General features: G+C 46.0%; 1 protein-coding gene across 1 annotated transcript in view; it reads left to right on the top strand.

Moving 5' to 3' along the window:
* Positions 1-22,281, top strand: part of ADGRB1 (adhesion G protein-coupled receptor B1) — a gene marked incomplete at both ends in the record, with an annotated part of 203,242 nt that overhangs the window by 156,364 nt on the left and 24,597 nt on the right. Inside the window, 3 exons of the mRNA XM_084209835.1 lie at positions 4,534-4,600; positions 8,184-8,269; positions 13,952-14,050. Coding sequence (XP_084065961.1) covers positions 4,534-4,600; positions 8,184-8,269; positions 13,952-14,050 — 252 coding nt within the window. The remainder of the gene's footprint in view (positions 1-4,533; positions 4,601-8,183; positions 8,270-13,951; positions 14,051-22,281) is intronic.

Here is a 22,281-nt window from a genome sequence, read left to right as displayed (position 1 = left end):
AGAGCCAGAGTTAAACAGAGCTCACTTCCACTCAGTGGTGGGTTCATGAGCCCTGATGCTGAGTAAAACAGAGCATCTTTGTAATGAGAGTTACATTTGCACTTTTGTGCATTTTAAAACATGGCACAAATATTGCTGGGTGCCCCAACAGACTGGAGTGCATTCACACTCAGCCCTCTTTTCCTGCTCAAAAAGGCTTAAAAGCTCTCTTACACTGCTGTGTGGGGAGGCCCTTGGTTTTACCTCTCCCCCAGAGCAAAGTCAGCACTGCAGAGCAGCAATCTCAGAGCTGAACTCCAAGGCTTGAGATTTAGCTTGGATATTGGGAAGAATTCTTCCCTGTGAGGGTGGGGAGGCCCTGGCACAGGCTGAAGAAGCCCAGAGAAGCTGTAGCTGGAAGTGTCCAAGGCCAGGTTGGACAGGGTTTGGAGCACCCTGGGACAGTGGAAGATGTCCCTGCCCATGGCAAAAGGTTGGAACCAGGTGATCTTGAAGGTCCTTTCAGCCCAGTTTTGTCTCCAGTGGGCACTCATGGGGCATTTCAGGTGGGCACTGCAGACTTTTAAGGCCAAAATATTTTCAGCTTGCAGAAGGGAGGAAAAGCTTTAATCACAGCACATTCCTCCCTGGGAAGGAGGGGACAAGAGCTGACAAGATAAACCACAAGGGACTTTTAAAAACCACACAGAGTCTTTTAAAGCATCTTCAACCCTACAATTTTTGATCCCAAGAGCAGTGTCTGAGATCTCTTGGTGGAGGTGGACATTAAGTCAAAGCAGGGCTCTGATATTTAGGTGAGCATAGAATTTAACACTCAACAGCAGTTTTTTTTTTTTTCTCATCCCACTCACAGTGGTAAAAAAACCCTTGACATCCAACTATAGGACATGGTCATGAGGGCATTTTGGGGACAGCTGCAAGTGTTGAAGGCCTTGCAGAATTAACCTTGGTGTTAAAAACTCTCAGGGCAAAGCTGGTGGAAGGGGCAGGGTGTGAAATGTGTGATGTGTCTTGAGGCTGGATCTGCCAGTCCAGCTGGGTCTTCAGGATGTGCCAAAGGTGGCCCAACCACACTGGAACAAATTCCATCAGGAGTCCTCAGCAGGATTTCACCCAGATTGGTCCTGGTTTTTTTATGAAGCTTTTTTCTAACAATGAAAACACAAGTGAGGAGCAGGACGGGGGTCTATCCCACCAAGAACTGCCCCATCAAAAGCTTGGCCGTGTCTCCAAACTCTAATGCAGAGAGATCAGAGCCTGTGGCAAATTTAGGGAGCTTGTAGTATGTTTAATATTTACCATTTACCATTAGCCAGACTGCAGTGAGTCGTAAGTTGAGGAGGGAGAGAGGTTCAGATTAAAAATTGAATATGTGCTGCAGGATTTGGGGTGTGTCTGTTGTTCTGTGAGTGGTGATTCCCAGCAGCCATTCACTCAATCTTTATTACTTAGGACACTCCAACAAGGGGGTTTTTCCTTTCTCTTGTCTGAACTGCATTTGAAAGGACATTTTGCTGTTGTTTGGAGCATGCTGGGGCAGGGTAGAGGCTGCACTTCCAGTCTCAAAGAAAGTCTGAGGGGTGCCAGAGGTCGAAAGGACCTGCCACTGATCACCTCCTTAGATTAGGCTGAGTGCCTGAATAATAACTCTGCTTTTAGCTGGTGCTCCAGGGACTGACTCTGGACCTCTAAAGCTTCACAAACAACCTCCTAAAGCTTGAAGTGAATAATTGAGGTTGTGCCACTGGTGCTGGGAGCTCACATCCTTCCCCACCAGAGAGCTCATCAGAAGTTTTCTGAGAGCACAGCCCGCACACAGCAAATTTCTCAGGGTCCTGGAGTGTCACTGCATCAGGGCTTTTGTGACCCACAGGTATCTCTGCAGCTCCTGGGTTAATCTCTGGATAAGCACAGGTGGGCCAGCCCTGATTCCTGACAGTAATCTGTTTTCAAAAATGTTCTGTTGGTGCTGCCTCATCTTACACAGGGTTGAGGTGAGAGCTGTGCCTGGCAGGGCTGGGCAGTGTGAAAAAGGGCTCAGTGGAAGCCAGCCCTTCCCAGGACCAGGACAAAAGCCACCACCTCCCATCTGTGTCGTGGCAGAGTCACAAAAAGATCAGATGGTTTGCAAAAAAAAGGTTTTTTTTTTTGTGCTGGACACAAGAGCTGCTGTCAGTCAAGGAAACACTGCTTAGGAATTGTTAAACCATTCACTTCCTCCCTTCCAGTGATAATTTTATTTGAAAAATCACTGAAGAGATCCCTTGGAAAGTACAAGGGAACCTCTTAGCAAAATGCAAATATTTCTGTGCCTCATAGGCACGAGGCTAAAAGCATCTCCACTAGGCTGGGGTCTGCTGTCAGTTCTGTCTCTTGGATATCCCTTCACCCTTTCCTTTCCCTTGCTGGCAGCCAGCACCTCTGACAGCCTCAGAAACGCTTTGAAGAAGTGCTGTGGCAGCAGGGGGGTCAGGCAGTCAGGAGGGATCAGGGCTGGTGCTCGGTGATGTGTGAGCTCACCTTCACAATTCCTGGCACTCCTGGGGGAGCAGGAATCCTGCAGGAATGAGAATCCTCTTTGCACTGAGTCCTCATCACTAATTGCAGTGCAGAACTGCCAGATTTCTTCATCTGAGCCACCAGTTGGAAGAGACGCTGAGAAAAAAACATCTCAAAAATCAGGATGGAGCATTGGATGAAAAGGCTTGGACAAGGACTGGGATTTGGGAGCCCTCCTCTTGCATTTTGGGTGACCTCCACTCATTACAGAGCTCCAGAGCTTCCTCTTTACTCCCTCCCTCCTCAGCTGATTATTCATTTTATTATTACAGTTGCTCAGACAGCTTGTGACAGAGCAAGTTGCCATCAGGAACAAATCAGAATTGATTAAATTAGCACATTACAGGTTTAATTTAGACATAAACAGGATTCAGACCTTGGAGAAAACCAGAATATCCTACTTTTAATTCTCAGTTTTAAATACTTCCATTTTTTGGGCTGCCTTTTCAGAAGTGTTCTTTGTTTTGGGGTGGAAAAAAAATTAACATTTTTTTGCAACTGAGATTTAATTTAAAAAAAAAATGAGTTTGATCAACAAAGATGAAATTTTTCCAGAAAGACTTTTATTTTTTTTTCCCCTGGGAGCATCAGTTTGCTCCTGATGCAGGATGAAAGCATCTTGCTGAGGGCAGGGCAAGTGAATTACTGCAGGGTGAGCTGAGTTAAGAGCTTGGAGAAAGTTCTCTCTCCATTGTGGTTTCCTGCTCTTCTCCTGTGCTGACTGCACGCTCGTTTCCTGCTGAAACAGGATTACTCCATCCCACATTTTCTCCAGGGTTCTGCCCTGTTAAAGCATGCAAACTTTCCCAGGGGCTGCTGACACACTCTAAATTCCCATCCTCTCCTGCTCTGGAGCACTTAATTTGTGTGTCCATGCCCTGAATTGCTGGATTCCCCACCAAAAAAGAAAAAAAAAAGTGAATTTCAGGTCCAGTGCTGCTGTGGATGTTCATGGCTGTCACAGAGCCTGGGGGGGATTTTTTTGTCCAAGTACCTGCTCAAGCAGGCTCACCTAGAGGTGACCCAGGGCTGTGCCCAGGTGGCTTTTGAATGTCTCCAAGGATGGAGATTTCACAAGTGAAAGGGGAAAAAGCTTTTCCTTCCTGACTTTACTGTCAAACATGAAAAACAGAAACGCAGAGAATGGTTTGGGTTGGAAGGGACCTTCAAAATCGTCTCATTCCAACCCCCTGCCCTGGCAGGGACACCTCCCACTATCCCAGCTTGCTCCAAGCCCCATCCAGCCTGGCCTTGGACACTTCCAGGGCCTCATCCAGGAGGTCTCAAACAAGAGCTTCCTCAGTTGGAGAAGGCACCAGGCAGTTCAGGAGCCCAAATTCCACATCTGCTCAGTGCAGAAGGGAGATGTCCTTCTCAGGTGACGTGGTGTGAGGGAGAAGGAACGAGCTGGTTTCCAGAAGAGGCACCACACACCTCACATTCAGCTTATTCCATAAGAAATTCCACTCAGGGAATGCTGTGAATTCCCACCCTGCTGCTGTGTTGTTAAATTTCCCCGTGGAGGCAATCTCAAAGGCAGGGAAGAAATGTCCTGCACCCCTGGAAGACACAGGGATCAGCAAATGAGCAGAGGAAAATTTCCACTCTTTCCACTCTTTCTCCCATGTAAGTAGGACAGGAGCATCATCTTGCCAGCCAAATGCTGCAGCTGCTCCCAGGACCTGGCCTGAAACAGAGCACTCTCCTTAATTTTGCATGAATTCCCCTGCCAAATGTCATCCTGCGGGCAGGTCCCCAGGCAGAGAAGCCTTTATGCAACTTCAGGAGAGATGGGAAGCAAAGCTTGTTTGATTTAAAGTCTGAGAATTTTTTTTTTTTTAATTTTATTTTATTTTTTTGCCGTGGGGCGTCACCTCCCAGGCTGAACTCTGGCAGGCAAAGGGAGGAAGCCAGCCTGTGCCTGTTGGGGACATTTGCCACTGGGTCACTTTCTCTTCTCTCTTCATTTTCCAGCTGCTGGCTGTCATTAGAGGGAGGACTCCTCTATGCCTTCGTGGGACCGGCGGCTGCTGTCGTTTTGGTATTTAAGCTTGTCTGAAAGATTCCTTTTTCCTCCTCTATATCTTATAGCAATTTTCTTGTTCTTTCAACCCTAGAACGCCCCTTTTTATTTCCACTTGTGTTTCAAAGAGCTTCCTCCTTCAGGAATAACGAGCAAAGCCAAAAGTTTGGGATGGGGTTGATTCTGCAATGTAATTGTGCCTCAGCTCTCAGCCTTCCCCCTCTGTCCTCACTGGAGCCCCCTAACATCTGATTAATGCTTTTCCTTGGTTTTGCTGTGTCTGGATGGAAGTGCAGGATGATGGTGGAAAACTCTGACATTGTCTCCTTCAGAAAATGCTGTTCCTGGTGGTTTTCAGACCAGGCTGTGCCCTCACAGCCAGATTTTATTCCTGGTCCATCCCAAGCCAGTGCATGTGAGCAGATTTCCTTGTTTGAAATTGAAGTTAAAATCTTCAAATCAGTCCTGAGGGGATCCCTTCTGACCCTAAAAATGTCGTGTTTGCTTGGAATTCAAAGTGATGGCAGGGTTAAAGCGGGCATTCCTAAACTCCAGCTCCTGCATAGAAAGTCTGTTGTTCTGTCCCACCACCCCTGGCTCCAGCACAGCCCCAAAACCAACATTGCCCAGTTATAATTTGAATTTAAGGTGTTGCTGGAGGTGACATTCCTTCCCTGCTGCTGAGAAACCTCAGGGCTGCAAGAATCTGAGAAGAACTGCTGCACCTCCAGGAAATCCCTCCTGCAGCAATTCCTGATGGGTTTAAAACCACATTTGAGCCCCCACACCTTTCTGCAGTTTCTCTCTAGCCATGTTTTATCCAGTGGAGAAGCTTCATGCCCTCTGAGGCTGTGGAGAGCCCCACAGGATGGGGTTGTTGACACTCCAAATTCCTTTTGCAGTTCAGGCTTTTGCTTTGTGCAGTGCCTGGGGGGTGAAATGCCCCACAGCAGGAGCTTACGGGAGAATAACTCCACAAAAGCTCGGGCTGCCTCTGTTCTCAGCGCTGTCACTGCACATCAAACCACCCTGGTGCCACCATTTCATCAGAGAAAAGCCAGCAGTGGCCCCTGCTCTGCAAGAAATCAAAACTGGTGTGAGCTGTGGTCTTTCATGCGGGGTTGTGACACAGTGATTCGGAGGGAGGAAGCTTTGGTAGTGCCCAGAGTCACTCTGCTGCCTTAAACCACCTCACTTTTGTTGTGTCAACAACAAGGGAGGTGATCCTTCCCTTTTCCCTCTTTTAAAGTGTGAAGAAATAACAGTAGCCTGCTTCTGTTTGGCAGCTCAGATTTCCTTCACCATCAAGCAGAGGAAATGAGGTGTCCTCACAGAGGGGTCAGCCCATGCACATGGTGGTTCCTGCAGCTGATATTTGGAAGTGGTGAATCATCTCTGGGGGTGTCTGGCCCTGATCAGCACCAAGAGAGAGGCCCCACGCCTCGTTTAGAGTCCCTGACTCATTCCTGGCCAAAGTGACAAATGAATATTGCCCTGGTAGAGCCACCAAAGAGCTTGGGGAAAAAGAAGGAGAAGCATGGAAAGAAGGAGTCTGCAAAGAGATTAGCTCAGAAAGTTGATAATACTCTGAAGGTGTTTGGCCTGCAGCTTCAGCAATGTTCATAACTCACAGTCAGGCCACTGACACTGAACAGCTGCAGGTTTGAAGGATAAAGGTTTGACCTTTATTCTTAAAAATCCTGATCCACCTTAAACACAGAGCTGCTGGAAGCAGTTTTGCCTGCCCAGCTGAGGTGGAGCAGCCTGGGGGTAGTTGTGTGCAGGCTGAAGGCAGGGGGAGGCTCATGGAACAAAGTGAGGACAGGGTCAGCAGTGGTCAGGTCGTGGTCATCTCTAGGAATTTCAGACTTGGGGCTTTGCTTCTGGAAGTTGTCTCAAAGATAAAGAAGTAAGACTACTCTGCATGTTATTGGAAGAATATCCATGTGGTATCCCTGGCTTAGGAAAGAACTGGAGCCAGGATCAGAGCAGGGTGTTGATTGTGGTGATAAATTGTACTGGATTAATTGATTGATTGATTAAAACCAGTGCAGAGCTGCTCTTTGTTGTCTCCCCTGCTCCTTAGGAGTGAGGATGCACACTTTGGCCAGCCCTAGGACAGATCCAGCCACACTTCAACCCCACCTTTCCTCCTGCCTGGCTGCACTTTAAGGAAAAAACCTTTTTGGATCCTCCACAGTGAAGGATCAGTGATTTCAAAGCACTCCCTCTCTTTCCAGGCTCATAACCAGACTCTGATTTCCTGCTGATCCTTGGCTGTGTCTCTGTGCCTGACTTGCCAGTGTTGTTTCTCTGCATCAATACCGTGGTGAACTCTAGAAATGGTCTCAGCTGTCCACTGACCCAGCAGCTGATGCACACAAAAATAACTGCAATTTCTGAGATTTTCTGTGGATTCCTAGCTGTGGGCTCCACATCAGTGAACTGGTGAAACCAGCAGAAAGATTGATCTTTGTTTTGAGGGTGATTATGCAGAGACTTGGTCCCTTCCTTTGGGTCAGGTGTCTCTTTGGCTCTCTTAAAATCACAAACACGTAAAGTCACATGAATTTATCTCTGAATTTGGCTTTAAAACATTTCCCTGCAAGCCCCACATGCAAAACAGCATCGACCACATGTTTCTGCCACCAGCAGCTGTTCCACTGACAGCAAAGCCAGGAGAATGTCTCCTTTTTCCACCACCATGACCTCCTCCACGCAGGGATGGGGCTGGCGTGTCACTAACGTGTTGGGGATGGGGTTTGTACAGCAGATGCAGCTGGCAGCAGTGGATGCAGTTGGAAAAGGCACAGGGAGGAGTTTGGGGTCGCTCTGCAGGATCTCAGCTCTGTCCAGCCTGTGTTTCACTGTGGATTTTTGTTTCTGATGGGCAGATACACACCCTGCTCTCACCCTGAGGAAAATTGACTGGTTGGAATTGTATCACCCGCTGATTTTTTTGGGGAATTCTCTGTGCTGTGCCATCTGCAGTATCTCCCAAGACACCCCACCAGAGCAGATGATGTTTCTACTTGCTCCAGCACCCCACCACCTCTTATTTTGAGAGCAGCAGTGGTGTTTCACCAGGAAAGATCAGTGACATGTTGTCTGCATTCTCTTAATGCTGCTTCTCCAAAAAGGTGCTTTGGGAAGCAGCCAATGTCAGCCCACTGCTCTTCTCTATTTGGATTGGTCTAATTTGGCCATTCTCTATTTGGATTAGTCAAAAAATTGCTGTTGTGCCTGGAGTTTGCCTTGCTGGACCTCAGGCAGTGTTGGGGTTCAAGCAGCCCTGCAGCATTCTGAGAAATTCCGTCTCTCCTGCTTCATGGAGACCTGGTTGAGGGTTGAACTTGATGATCTTGGGGGTCTTTTCCAATCTTAATGATTCTCCAACCTCCTTGATCTGCTGCCAGCTGCATTCTGCTGTCCTGAACTCACTGATGCACGGCCAGGGGAGGTGGGACAGTGGGGGACAGGGGACACAGGGGGTGGTGGCCTGCAGAGGTGTGACCTGGCTTTGGGAGAAACCCTTCTGTGTTACTGAGCTTGACCTGACCCACTTGAGAGCAAAACTTGTGTGTTGTTTCTCTTTTGACAGGTGAACATGGTTATTGGCATTCTGGTTTTTAACAAACTTGTATCCAAAGATGGAATAACAGATAAGAAACTGAAGGAACGGGCAGGGTATGCCTTATCAATACATCTAAGTAAAGAGTGAAAATAAAAACCAAAAATACCCAAGGTTGTGATCAATAACCAGGCAAGGGGGGGGAAAAAGAGATTGGGGATGCAAACAAAAAAAAAAAGCAAAACCAGATTTAAGCAAAATGAAAGATAAAAACCCACACTCGATTTAATGTCTTTGCACTGTCATTCAGTGCAGGAGAACACAAAAACCCAAGAAGCAGCCCTGTGTTTCTGTGGAGGAAGGATAAAAGTTCATCTCTTTGTTAAAATGGCTTCAGCCAAGGCTGGTGCATCCTCCTAGAAATGAGGGAGAGCACAGTGGCTCTTGTCACTAATTCCTGGAGACAGCAGGGAGAGACTCAGCACTGCTGAGTGTGGCATGTGGCAAGGGCTGGGGGACAGAGGGGTCGTGTCTGAGGGGTGGCAGGGGTCTCAGGGACAGCAGAGGTGTGTGATGGAAGGGAATAAGGTTCTGGAGGTCTGGCAGAGAGCAGAGCAGCAGATGGATGCAGTAGGAGAGGTGAGTTAAGAACCTCTGCTGCGAGAAAAAATTCTGCTGCCTCCTGAGGTTCTTTATCTCCTCCACAGCCTCCATTCCTGAATCCAGAGGATTTGTCCTGCCTGGTTTTCTTCCAAGAGTTGACTCCACATTTCTCCCCACCCTGGTGTCTCCCTGGCCTTTGCCCAGGGCAGCAGCTCCCGGGCAGGGCTCTCTCTTGGGTTACTCCCAAACTTTTGGCAGTGGCTATTTTGCCACTGCCCCAGCAGGATGAGAGCCCCTCTCCTCTCCATTTCCAGGAACAAACCTGCAGTCTGCTCAGATTTTATCCCTAATCAAGGGACAGAAATGGCAGGCTGACACTCTGAGTCTCCTCAGATGCCCAGGTCAGGTGTGTGTTCCTTTCCCCTGCCTTTTTGGCTTCTTGCAGCAGTCAGAGAAGCTCTGTCTTTGCCTGCTGCTGGGAAAGTCAGGGATCTCTGCTCCCAGTTGTCCACTGCAGGAATTTGATTTGTCACTATGGGTAACAGCTGTGTTCTGGATGGAAGAAATTTTTCACAAAAGAATGAGGAGAGCAAAAGCTGTTCTGGTTCCTCTGCATGGAGGCAGAGTTTGAAACCTTTGGAGAAAGCACAGGAGGCATGGATGTATCCTGTGTGTAAAAGTGGAGGGAGAAAGGGTCTCCAGTGAGTCTCAGAGGGCAGGGGTGGATAATATGGATGAGATTCAATATTCCTGACACTGGTTTTTAATTCATTGGTGGAGGCAAAACCCAGGGTAGAGGCAAATTCTTATCCAGCACCTCAAATCCTGTGGTCAGTTTTGGGCCCTGCACTCCAGGAAAGACCTTGAGGGGCTGGAGCATGTCCAGAGAAGGGAACAGAGCTGGGGAAGGGTCTGGAGCACCAAGAGCAGCTGGGGAGGCTCACCCTGGAGAAAAGGAGGTTCAGGTGAGATCTCATCACTCTCTACAGCTCCCTGAAATAGGGAGTGGTGTGGTGAGGGCTGGAATCTACCCCCAAGTAACAAGTGACAGGACAAGGGGAAATGGCCTCAAGCAGTACCAGGGGAGGTCCAGGTTGGATATTTGGAAAAATTTCATCCCTGAAAGGATGACCAGGCTTTGGAACAGGCTGCCTGGGGAAGTGGTGGAGTCACCATCCCTGGAAGTGCTCCAGAAACAAGTGGATCTGGGACTTTGTGATATAGTTTAGTGGCCATGGAGGGGTTTAGTCAAAGGCTGGACTCAGTCTTGGAGGTCTTTTCCAACCTAATGATTTTGGAAAAACCACAGGGACCTGTTTAGCCTCATGGTTTATCAGCAGTGTTGACACAACCAAGCCTTGGGGCCCCTGGGTGCAGCAGAAGGGAATTTTGGTGCCTGAGCAGTGCCATGGCCATAAAACAAGAGGAGATTTGGGTGATCAGAGATTCAAACCAGCTGCTGCTGGGTTGAAAAATATGTGAAGAAGTGACCTTGGTGCATTGCTTCGAGCAGCTGCTAACAAGCAAGTGCTTCATTCTGGATGATGCCTTCTTGACAAAGAGAGAACTCAAAAAAAAAACCACCCAGGCTGCCAGGCAGGGTCTGGAGCAGGGTAATTGCACTTGAAAGTCAGTGCTGCAATAAGTGGTTTATTGGATTAGCAAAGCAGCAAGTTGCTGCCTCTCAGTCCCTCCCTCTCTAATCCAGACTGCACATGGAGTGACCTTATTTAATACACAGCAGCTGGTTATTGATCACACTCAGAGTTGGGCTTTAAAAACAAAACCTGCAAGGCAACAAAACAAACAAACAAACAAAAAAAACAAAACCAAAAAAGTCATTTTTCTGATGTTATTTGTTTTTTTTCTTTCTTTTCTCTTTTTTCCCCCCTTCTTTCGTGTCCGTGTGTGTGTGTGCAGCACTTTTAAGCCTTATCTGTGCTCAATGGTTTTGTTCTCCCTTCCCAAGTGCCCCTGCTGAGAGTGTGGGAGCACTTTTGAGAGCCCTGGTGCCCCTTTCCCTTTAGTTCTCTGCTTCTGGCCTGGGCTTGGGAACCGTGTTGGAAGGTAGATTTGAAGAAAATCAGAATGAGTAATGGTCTTGGAGATGTTTGGACCTGAGGAGATGGTCTAAAGAAACGTTGTGATTCCTTTAGCAGAGGCAAGAAGTATGGTTCAGTGTTGCAAAAACAATTTTTTAAAAGGGTGGGAAAAAAAAAGTCCCCCCAAAATAGGGAAAAAAAAAAAAAGAGCTGTTGGATGCTAAGAGGAGCCCAGCACACACATCACAGATTGGTTGTCACAAATTCATCAGTGCCAACAGTTCTCATGAAATAATACCTGAGACACAAGAATTCTGCCCTGTACTTAGCAGTGGAAATAGCTGTGATTATTGTTGTCACATCTGTCAGAAAATGCAGATTTTCTAGTGGCAGTGATTTTATAGGTGGATCACAAAACCAGGCTGTAGAGAAAGGGGTGTGAATACCTGGAGAGCTGGAGAAAAGCCAAAACCTGTCTGGAAATGGAGAAAACCATCCCAGAAAACAGTCTCTGTTGGTGGCCAACTCCACCACCAGTGTTTGAGCTCTCTTGAAGGGATTACTACCAAAAAAATGAGTGTTTTAATATCAGGAGCCTTAAAAATGAATTTCAAATGCATTCAGCCAGCATTTATTCCATATTTGCGTGCTCACACAGGCAGGGAGGAAGAGTGAGACCATCGGGGATAATTACCAGGGCTAATTTTAGCTGAGTTTAACCTCTCTGGGCTTCCTCTGCCACTTCTGAGGAGAGACAGGAGCCTTGTCCCCCCTTAGAGGACTTCTTCTTTTATCTCTGTTGATCACAGAAACCACCCAAGAGGAGTTTGCCCCAAAACCTTGCGTGAAATAATCTCTGTGCAGGTGTCCTGATGGGGTGGAACAGAACTGGGTTGTCAGAGCACAGAGGGGAGAGGGTGATTAGGGAGGTGATAACTCCACTGAGACAGGGAGGGATTGGGATTGCCCTTCCTCTGGGAATGGTTCCTGTTGGAAGCAGTGCTCCTGCTCTTCGGGCTCTGGATGGTGGAAAGCACTGCTCAATAAAAGGTAGCAAAGTCCAGGCTCCAGTGAACACACCAGATGAGCCTGTGAGCTGTTTGTGGATGTTTAGGAAGCAGAAAAAGCTAAATCAAATGAAGGCATTATTCACTGTGATTATTTAATTAGCTTCCCTTTCATATGCACAGGCGCCAATCTAAACCTGCTACGGAAATTCAATATATAAACAGCCTCATGCCCCCAACCAGAAGGAATTAGGAGATCAATGTACCCACATCAGTGCCCACTGCTTGCAACTTTCTGCATAAACACACCCAACAGCAGCTACAGTTGTGTGTTTACAGTGGTCTTCTGGCCAGTTCTCTGTGATTCAATGTCATTCATGTTTTTTCTGGTACAGTTTCCCATCAAATTCCTCAAGTCAATCTACTTTTTTTCTTTTTGCTGCCTATCTCTGCCTCTCTCTGTCTCTCTGCTTATCTGTTCTTTGTGGCTTATAGATTTGGGGATAAGGTGTCTTATTTTTTTTTTATTATTTTTTAAGGGTCGTGCACTTAATGCCTCTCCAGACCCACTTTATCTTTGGTTCAGCCATTGTCCTCTCAGGATTTACACCATCCTTCCTGGAAGATATTTATCTGTGGACACAAGAGCTAATTTCCTCTGTGTCTGAAAGCTTCTGTGGGATGCCTCAGTCATTATTCTGGAGAGGAATGATGACTTATGTCAGTGTAATTAATGAAAAGACCAATCAATAGCCACTTGAAAGGGGGCCACTGGGCCCACTGCTGCTGCTGTGTTGGTGCTCATCAGGATGTCTTCTTGCAGTGAGACTGAACAGAGAGCCACCAAAGCTAAGAAATGCTCTGTGGAGTCCCCTGATCTCTCTCTCAGGTGGGGCAGGGCTGTAAAACCCCTCCTGGTTGGGGCAAACCTCCCTGAGCAGCATCCCTGCTACACACCCTGGGATGACAGACCCTGTGCTGTCCTCTGGCACTGATTTCGTGTCTTCTCTGATGCCAGGCACAGCAGGAAGGTCTGGGGGATGTTTTGCAGACTCCTTCCCGTTTTCCAAGCCAGATCTGACGTGGGTGTGGATCTGTGCAGACCAGGGAGAGCACACAGCCAGTAAATTCTGGAAGGAATGGGTCCAGTGCCAAGCTACTGTGGCTTCTGGGCTCACGAAGAGGAGCTGAATGGGGGGTGGTTCCCACACATCAGCTGCTAAAAATCCCAAGGGTGTTCTTTAGCAGATCCCCTCATACCAGCAGCCCTCAGTGGGCTGTTTCTATGGCTGGTCCCATCCAGAAAAAAAAAAAATGTGGGAGCAGCAGGTGGGAATAATTGTCAGGGTTCACCCCGAAGATGTTTTTGGCTCCAGAAGAGGATGTGGGAGAAGGAATGTCTCAGAAGCAGTCAGCCAGTCGGGTTCCTTTCAGGCCAGGTTAGGGGGCTAAGGAAACACCCAAGCTCAGGATTAACTTCAGGACACAAAAGAGTCCCATCCTGCATCAGGGAGGGAGCCAAAAAACAAAAAAGTGGCCTCTGACCAAAAACCAAAGTGTGGCCTCTGTCCTGGTCTCACCAGCTCCCAGTTAAAGACAATAAGTGACTTATCCTTGCATTGCTTTAGGACAGCAGGTAAGCAGGCACAGCCCCCACAGCCCTACTTCTTGCCTTCTACTGCACAACACTGCCACCTTTTTTGTTTTGGAGCAAAAAGGCCAGGAGGGAAAAGAGCAATTTCTCAAAAAAAACCCAAAAAACAAAACAACAAAAAAAAAATTAAAAAGAAAAAACAAACAAAAAGAAGGAGATGGAGACTGGGAGAGCAGTACTGGTTTCTCTTCCTTGGGTGCCAGAGAGACACCCTGGATCTGGCAAGACTTTCACCAACACAGTTCCACCCTCTCCAGCAGCACCAACAAAATCTGAGTTGTCCATTTCCCCCCATTCCCCGCATCTGGAGTGGTACAGATGAGAGAGTTTTAATTCCTGCCTGCCTTTCATTTCTCTTCCCAAACTGGGTATGGTTGGTTGGCTCCCTTTTCTCCTTCCTTTCTTTTTGGCTTCTCTTTCCCTTTCCTTTCGACGTTTGTGCTCATGAGCGAAGTGTTTTGTTTTGTTTCAGTCTTTTGGTTTTAATTGCAGTCAGATGGCAGTGCCCCTTTACGGCATGACGCTCAAATGTTCCAAGTGTGGAGTAGTTTCTTCTGCTGAAGTTTCGGCCACAGCCACCAGTAACGCCATGTTAGTTCCTCTAATTTCAACTTCTTTTCTTTCTTTCTTTCTTTCCACTTTCTTTTTTTTTTTTTTCCTCCTTTTTTTTTTTCTTTTTGTTTTTATTTTCGCTTTTCAGTTCCTTTTTTTATTTCCCTCTTCCATTTCCCTGCACTCACCAGCCCGTGTTTGTTTTCTCTCCCCATGTCCCTGCCCACCTCCCTGACATCCCCCAGCTCTCCCCAACCTCATTCTGTGGGCCATGAGTAGAGCAGGGCTCCTGCAACACCCCTGGAGCTGATGGGCTGGATCCTGAAAAGCACTTTTTTGACATGCCTAGATTTAAGATTTAAGCATGTGACCAGCCCATGGAAGACAAAGGGACTCTGCATTTGTTGCAAGCTGTGTTTGATTTGTTAAATTTGTTTAATGCCCCTTTCTTGGAGTTCCAGATTTAAAGCTGTGATTCCCAGTAATTCTGGTGGTAGACAGGGACTCCAAAATCCAGCTTTGTCAGCCACTTGAGCACCTGCTTGAGTGTTTTCCTCCAGAGGCTGCAGAGCACTGAGTGTGGTTTAAGTGACTTGGTGAATCACTTCTAAGTGGGTTTTTTCTCCTCTTATGAAATGTTGAAGTTAAGTTTAATACCTCATAGGTCTGCAAGGTCTGATTTGATAAGTGTTGACTGCCTCTTTTGGACCCCTGAAAGCACTTGGAATTAATTTTCAAAATCTTAAAGCGTTTCATAGCTCTGAGTTACAAAAGTCAAATGCTGTTAAATCTCTTCTTAGATGATGCTGGAGTTAGCTTAAAAAAAAAAAAAAAAGAAAAAAAATAATTCCAGAGCTTTGTTCTGCTGGAGAAATTGCTATTTATGTGGTTGGCTTTTTTCACAAAGGTTAAGGTTGGAGGAAGAGTCATGAGGGAAGGTTTGTCTTTCTTCCTTCCCTTTTGGAAATTTTATTATCTGTATCACATCCAAGTGATGCTACACTTTGGTTTTGATGTCTAAATTAGTACATGCAAAACGTGTGAGGGAAACAGTCTCAGATCATTTGCAGTTTGAAAATTCCTACCTTTAATTAGTCTAAACTAAAAGAGGCAGCCGATTGCCCGATCTCAAAGCGTAGAAAGATAAAAGAAAATCAGCTCAAGAGCACCTGGAAGGTGTCCCTGCTCATGGCAGGGGGTTGGAATGAGATGTTCTTTAAGGCCTTTTCTAACCCAAACCATTTTATGATTCTGTGGTTTTCTCAGCGAAACGAAGAACTGAACAAAATTTGATTTATTTTTCACTCTAAGGTCATTTACTCACCTTTTGCAGCAGTGCCCAGCTGAGGTGGTGAGATGGAATCAGTCCAGACATGTGTACCACAAGTCTGGAATGAGCAGCTCGCTGCTTTTTGGATTCCTGTAACTGCAGAGCAATGTTAAACCAGCAGTAGATTTACTATTAATAAATTAGACTCTTAAATAGGAGAGGCTTTCTGTTCATAGTAAATTAATTTTAAAAGTTAAACAGTCTCAAGTCCCTCTCCAATAGTGTCTGACATTGGTCTGCAATAAATCACAAATTCTGATTCATCTCCAAATCAGGAGAAAAAAAGGATACGAAAGCCAGATCTCCTATTCATCCTGCTTCTCTAATTTAAGTGGATTGACAGAAATTGGAGGGCTCTTGTAAGAGGATTTTTTTTCTGTTTTGTTTCCCAGCAGATTGGGTACCTCAGATGACAGGGTCCAGTATCAATATTGTTGTTTGTCCTCAAGTGTCCCATGCTCTTATCCTTGCAAAGGGAACACTGAGGAATACACAATAAGTTCACTCATTTCCCCTTGTGATCCACTTCATCCTGCTGCTGAGCTGTTCCTGGTTTTCCTCCTCCAGATTTCTTGTATATGAGGTTGCCAAAAAGGCAAAACTCTGATTATTCTTCATGCCACTGCCACCCCTCTGCTGGGCTCTTTCCTCCCAGACCTTGCAGCAGCTTTGCCTCTCAGTTTTGGAGTCTTGGAATGTGAATTAAATGTCATGAGGATTCCTGGCTCCTCTCTGACCTGGAATGAACCATAATTTTTTAGTGCAGAGCATATCAAGGGTGTTCCTGCCTTGTTCCTGCTTGGCATTGCTCATGCCCTCCCCAGCATCCCTCCCATAGATCCAGAAGTTTATTTCTGGGATAGCATGGAGTGAGAAATAGATCCTTTAGACTGTTTTTCTTGGATTTTGAAAATCTTTGTGGTGAGATTTGTGTTGGAGAAGGGGATGTGTAAAGGAGGAAAAACAGAGGGAACTGATGGGAGAGAAAAGTGACAGAAGTGGAAAAATAAGTACTGGAAATTGTGTGATTTCTTGACCTGGGGAATGATAAATGGAAATCTTTGGATGTATGTGACTTGTTAGGGGTTAGCTAGACTTGACAGGTGTGGGTTAAATAAATCCTTCCCTTTAGGCTGTGCTGAAGAAGATATTGGGCGGGTTTTGCCATCGGAAGACCTGTGTTGCCACATTTCCTCCCATTTATTGCTGCCTGTAGGGCACCCTCAGCCAGTGAAATGTTGCCTTGTAATTAATTTTTCTTTGCTACCTGTGAAAATTATTTTATCTGAGATGGAAAATGTGCCTCAGGGGCTTGGCTTTTCTTGGTGCTGGCTGTGAATCCACTGCAGATAGCAGGGAGTGCTGAGGGATGGATGGATGGATGGATGGATGGATGGATGGATGGATGGATGGATGGATGGATGATGGATGGATGGATGGATGGATGGATGGATGGATGGATGGATGATGGATGGATGGATGGATGGATGGATGGATGGATGGATGGATGGAGGGATGGATGATGGATGGATGGATGGATGGATGGATGGATGGATGGATGGATGATGGATAGATGGATGGATGGGTAGGTGGGTGGAAGGATGGATGGGTAGGTGGGTGGAAGGAAGGAAGGAAGGAAGGAAGGAAGGAAGGAAGGAAGGAAGGAAGGAAGGAAGGAAGGAAGGAAGGAAGGAAGGAAGGAAGGAAGGAAGGAAGGAAGGAAGGAAGGAAGGAAGGAAGGAAGGAAGGAAGGAAGGAAGGAAGGAAGGAAGGAAGGAAGGAAGTTTATGTTCCATCCCCAAAAGCATCCAAGGCCAGGCTGGACAGAGCTCTGAACAACCCGGAATAGTGGAAGGTGTCCCTGCCCATGGCAGGGGGTTGAAACTAAATATCTTTAAGGTCCCTTCCAACCCAAACCATTCCATGATTTTATGAACCCTTGCCAAGCAGCTCATGGGAAATCCAGAATCTCAAGCTCTGACCAGTGGGAAGAGACTGGCCCAAGACTAAAACCCTGGCACAGTATATTTTTCCAGGCACCCCACCCAACAGCCAATGTCAGGAGTTCCTCATGACCCCTATCATCATCATTCCTCTTAAATCCTTAGGAATTCACATGTCAAATCTCCCATCTAAGGGTTTTGCCCTTTTTTATTGGCTCAATATCCTTTTAGGGAGTCTTGGATGTCAAATTTTCTGCCTGTATTGTAATTCCAGGATTAATGTGAGTCCGTGCTTCCATGCATGGCTGGTCTAGGAAGGAGACTGTTCCTCAGGAGAGTGTTGTCCTCATGGTTCAAGGAATTTGAAATCCTATCCTTAGCTGGGGATAATACCTGGATCCTGCAAGTCCTTTCTGGACTCTCAGAGAACACCTTCCTTAATTAAAGCTGAATAAGGAAGCAGTCTGGTCACAGCTGCCTCATCACCTGCCTGTCTCATGTGTGATAAAATCATCACAGAATGGTTTGGGTTGGGAGGGACCCTGAAATTCGTCTCATTCCAGACCCCCCCACTATGAACACTTTCCACCAGACCAGGCTGCTCAGGGCAGTTTAGAGGCAATTGGTTTCCTGTTCCCCTAATTTTGTTATTTATCTTGCAGCCACTAGGAGTAGAATCATCTTTTAGGGGAGAATAGAAATCACAGCAGGTATTTCTTTTTTGCCTGTGCATGGGAGAGTGAGCAGTTTCCCCTCTTTTGTGGTTACAGGTTTCCTATCTTGGTTATATGGGCATTAAGTTACAGGGATTTGCTCTGAAAGTGTCCCTAAAATTGGGACAGCACTCCTGCTTTTGGGAGGAACAGTTTTTAAATGTTTAAAAAGTGTTTAAAGCCGGGTTGGATGGAGCTGTGAGCAGCCTGGTCTAGTGAAAAGTGTCCCTGCTCATGGCAGTGGGGTGGAGTTAGATGATTTTTAAGGTCCCTTCCAGCCCAAACCGTTCCATGATTCTGTAATTCTGTGAATACATGTCAGAGGAGCAGAGAAGCACAAGAGAATAAATAAAGCACATCCCTGTACTGTGATTTTCCTGCAGCAGAACTGCTGGTGTGTAAGGAGCCATCCATTATTTGTTGAGTCCAGCAACCAATTCCCTTTTCAGAGCTCCTCTCCAGGAGCTGCTTTTGAATTATAAAGTGATTTTTTTTTTCCTTCTGCTGCTTCTTTAACTTAAGTTGCTGCTGCTCTGTCAGGGTTGAGCAATGAAAATAATTGATCACTTTGCCCTTGGTAATGGCCCTTTACATCTTTATTGGCATGTCCTGTGTGTCCCCCTGCACTTGCCTTTTCTCAGGGTGCAGGACTCTTCATCTTCTTTCATGTAGATCTTTATCTCCAAACCCATTCTTTTTGCTCTTTCCATTGCTTTCCTCTAAGTGCAATCCATTTATTCTGCTTCTTTTTGCAAAGACAAAGACTCTCCATGCCTCCAGCCATGAAAAGGACAAAACGACAGATAGATTTTGTCATTTTGGCCAAATCCTTGCTGCCAGGACAGGGTCTAGTGTGTGCTTTCATAAGGCTGAGTGTTTCCCATGGTACATCCCACGTTTTAGAGCACATTAGGAGTGGTTGAGGGAGCTGGGATGTTTATCCTGGAGAGAAAAGGAGGATTGGAAGGACCTTATCACTCCTCAAAGGGAGGTTGGTGCCAGGTTGGGGTGGGTCTCTTTCCTATCAAGCGATAGAATGAAAGGAAATGGCCTCAGGCTGCACCAGGAGAGGTTCAGGTTGGATATTGGGGAAAATTTCTTTCCTGAAAAGATGATCAAGAATTGGCACAGGCTGTCCAGGAGATGCTGGAGTCCCCATCCCAGAAGGATTTAAAAGCTGTGTAAATGTGGCACTTGGGGACATGGTTTAGTGCTGGGTTTTGCAGTGCTGGGAAAAGATTTGGACTTGATCTTAGAAGTCTTTTCCAACCTCAGATGGGATGCTGCTGTCACTTGTCCTGAGGGCTGTCATAAATGGGATAAATAAGAGGATCTGCCAGCTAATTCCTTTGTCCCAAGCAATAAAAGTAATGGATTTATTGATCATGGGTGATCCATGAAAAGCCATTAGGTGGTCACAGTGTCTTTGTAGAACAATTGATCATTTCATATCACATCTCGTGATAAGCAACCTAATGTGATATTTCTTAGGTCCTATAAGTAATTCTGGGATCTTTTAAGGATTCACTGTGCCTCCTAAAAAAAGGGACAGGTGGGAAGGTGGTTGAAGTATGACTCCTGCTATGAATTCAGCTCACAGCAAGTAGAATTAAGGGCAGTCTCACAGAAAACCCACTTGTCTTCCCCATGAGTTTTCACCTGAAATTTCAGCCTGTACCAGATTTCTTTAATGGAGCTTTTAATTTGGAGTTTAATATTTCAAAAATCTAAGCAGAGCCCTGCAAGTGAAATTAGAGTGAGATCCATTTCCTGTGACCTGTTGCCACCTGCTGCCTGAGAATAAAGATGATGCATTTAAGTAGCAAGCAGAATTTCCATCAATTTTGTAAGGGATGAATGCTGCTGAGAAGGCATCTGGAAGGTGAATCACAAAGAGAGCAGAACTCTGAGCTGATGTAAGTCAGCACGACTTGGGAAAATCCTGATTTGATCCAGCTGAATATGTGGTCATCAGCTGAGCTGGAAGGGCAGATGTAATTTTCTTCATCTGGTTGGAAGGGCAGAGCAAATTGACTCAAACAATTCGTTCTTAAAGCAGGTTTTGAAACCAGTAGATTCAAATCTGACCATTTGCTGAATAGAAACATAGTTTCCATATCATTTACCTTCTCAGCAGCATCCCTTGCCCCAGATCCACATCTAAGTCTTGGATCCAGATCCAGATCATTGTTATTATGAGCCTGCAGTTCTTTTCAGGAATGGAAAACCCACCCAGATTCAGTTATTTGGTTCAGACCTGGCTCAGATCCATTGCCAGGTTGTACACTGGTGGCAGTAACATCCACAGAATGGGTGTACCAGGAGTGTTCTGGAACACCAGATAATTCCAGGAAGCAGAGTTGTCTCTTACAAACCTTTCCCAGCAGCTTTTATTGAATCTTACGGTTTCCCCTTGCTGCTGGAATTATTTCATCTATTCAGCCATGTTGTGTTGTCTGACACTTTCATGGAGGACACATCTAGAAAGATTCCTTTTCAACCAAATCTTATCTTTCCATTCAGCATTTCTGCCTCTCTGATTTTATCTTTCATGCACTCGCTGCTTAGCCAGATTTATGAAGGCACTACCACAAATGACAGGAAAGAAAGATTTCAGTGTAATGAGGGAGATTTCAGAGAATTGGAATAAGTTATTTGTCTTTAGGAGCTGTTTGGTTGTGGGCTGGTTTTTTTGTGTATTTTTTAATAATACTTTGAAATCATAGTTCATCTTGGGCATTAAAGAACAGCTTTTGCCATGCAAGATAAAATTACAAGGTATCAGATTATGTCATGGCCTTTACCTTACAAAGAGATCTCATAATGCTTGTTCTAATTAAAAAGAAAAATAATTCCATTCCCCTGCTCCTTTAGGTCAATTAAATTCCTTAATAATACCATGAAGGAACAGATCCGAGTGTGGACAAGCTGTAGGAATATTTGCAAATAGGGTCTAATTCTGACTGTAAAAATAAACTGTCACTTTAGTGTGTGGTCATTGCAGAACTGATGTAACAATCCTTGAAAAACCCTTAATGAAGCCAGGGCGTTCTATCCTGATGTCCAAACCTGTATCCAAGCTCCAGCTTTGTTCAGGTAAAACTCTCACTGAGCTCTGTGAGGTAACCAGCAAGTAAACATTAAACCCTTGGTCATAGATCAGGAAATGGCGAGCAAGTCCCATGTAAGTACTGCTGAACGTGTTTCATGGTATCTGTCCTGTAATTTCTTGTCTTGCCTGTATTTGTTTGTATTTGGAGGTTTTCTTGTAGCTCCTCTTGTTATTCGAGGCCTTTTCTGGTTTGTTAGGTAAAAGCCCACAGAGAAATTCTCCTCATATTCTTGGTGCCAAACAGATGGGATGAGTGACAGCTTAAAATCTCCCTAGTCAGCTGTTAAAATTGTTTGGGATCTTTTCTTTTGGTTGGAGAGATGGATGCCTGAATAGTCATTGGGAAAAGAGCTTTTTTCCTATTTGCAGGGCCATCATTCACAGCTAAAGTGGAGTTTCCTGGGGCAGCATCACAGAAAACTTGTCCAGTTTTCTGTCCTGTGAATGGAAATGTGGCTTGAATCTCTAAGTTAATGTCCACACAGGAATAAACTTACAAGAATTGTCAAACATGGAACAAAAAGCTTTTTTTTTTTTCCCCAAAGCATCAGCTGGGCAGATCTCACAAGAAAGCTGAAAATTTTCTGACCATGGGGAAATGAGGTCAGGTTTTAATCCCCCAGTGTCATGGGGACCATCATCTGTAGATTAAAATGAGAAATACAGATATTTCAGTCTGCACACCAGCTCTCTGCCTGTCCGTTTGAGTCACTCGAAAGCGTGACACGTCCCAGTGTCGGTGTCTTCCATGTGCTGTGGAAGTCCGAGTGTCTGTGACCCGAGTACCAACAGCCATCGTGACAGACCAGTCTCTGCTGCAACTGTTCCCCACCCCTTGGCAACCTGCAGTGATTGTATTTTGTCTCCTTCCCTGGGGAAAAGCCCTGGTGGTGGATTAGGGGCAGAATGGGAAGGGCGTGGAAGGGGGAGGGAGGGATCCGCATCCTTCCTCCCCACCCACCACCAGTTTTATGCATGACTGCACCGTTGGGAATTTGTCCCCTCAGTTTGGGTGGCATGAGTGTGCAGAGCCTCCTCCTGCTTCCCTGGGAGAGGGGCTCAGGAAAGGTCTCCCTCAGGGAGATGTTGGCTGGAGAAACCCTCTGCAGCCCGCTGGGATCGGGAGGCTGAATTAGAACCGCACCTGGGAGCGGGTGAGGTGGAGCTGAGCT

This window comes from Fringilla coelebs (genome assembly GCF_963513975.1).
Source record: "Fringilla coelebs genome assembly, chromosome: 1".
Lineage (NCBI taxonomy): Eukaryota > Metazoa > Chordata > Aves > Passeriformes > Fringillidae > Fringilla > Fringilla coelebs.
Note: the sequence above shows the minus strand (reverse complement) of the source record. Positions and strands in the feature narration are given on the sequence as shown.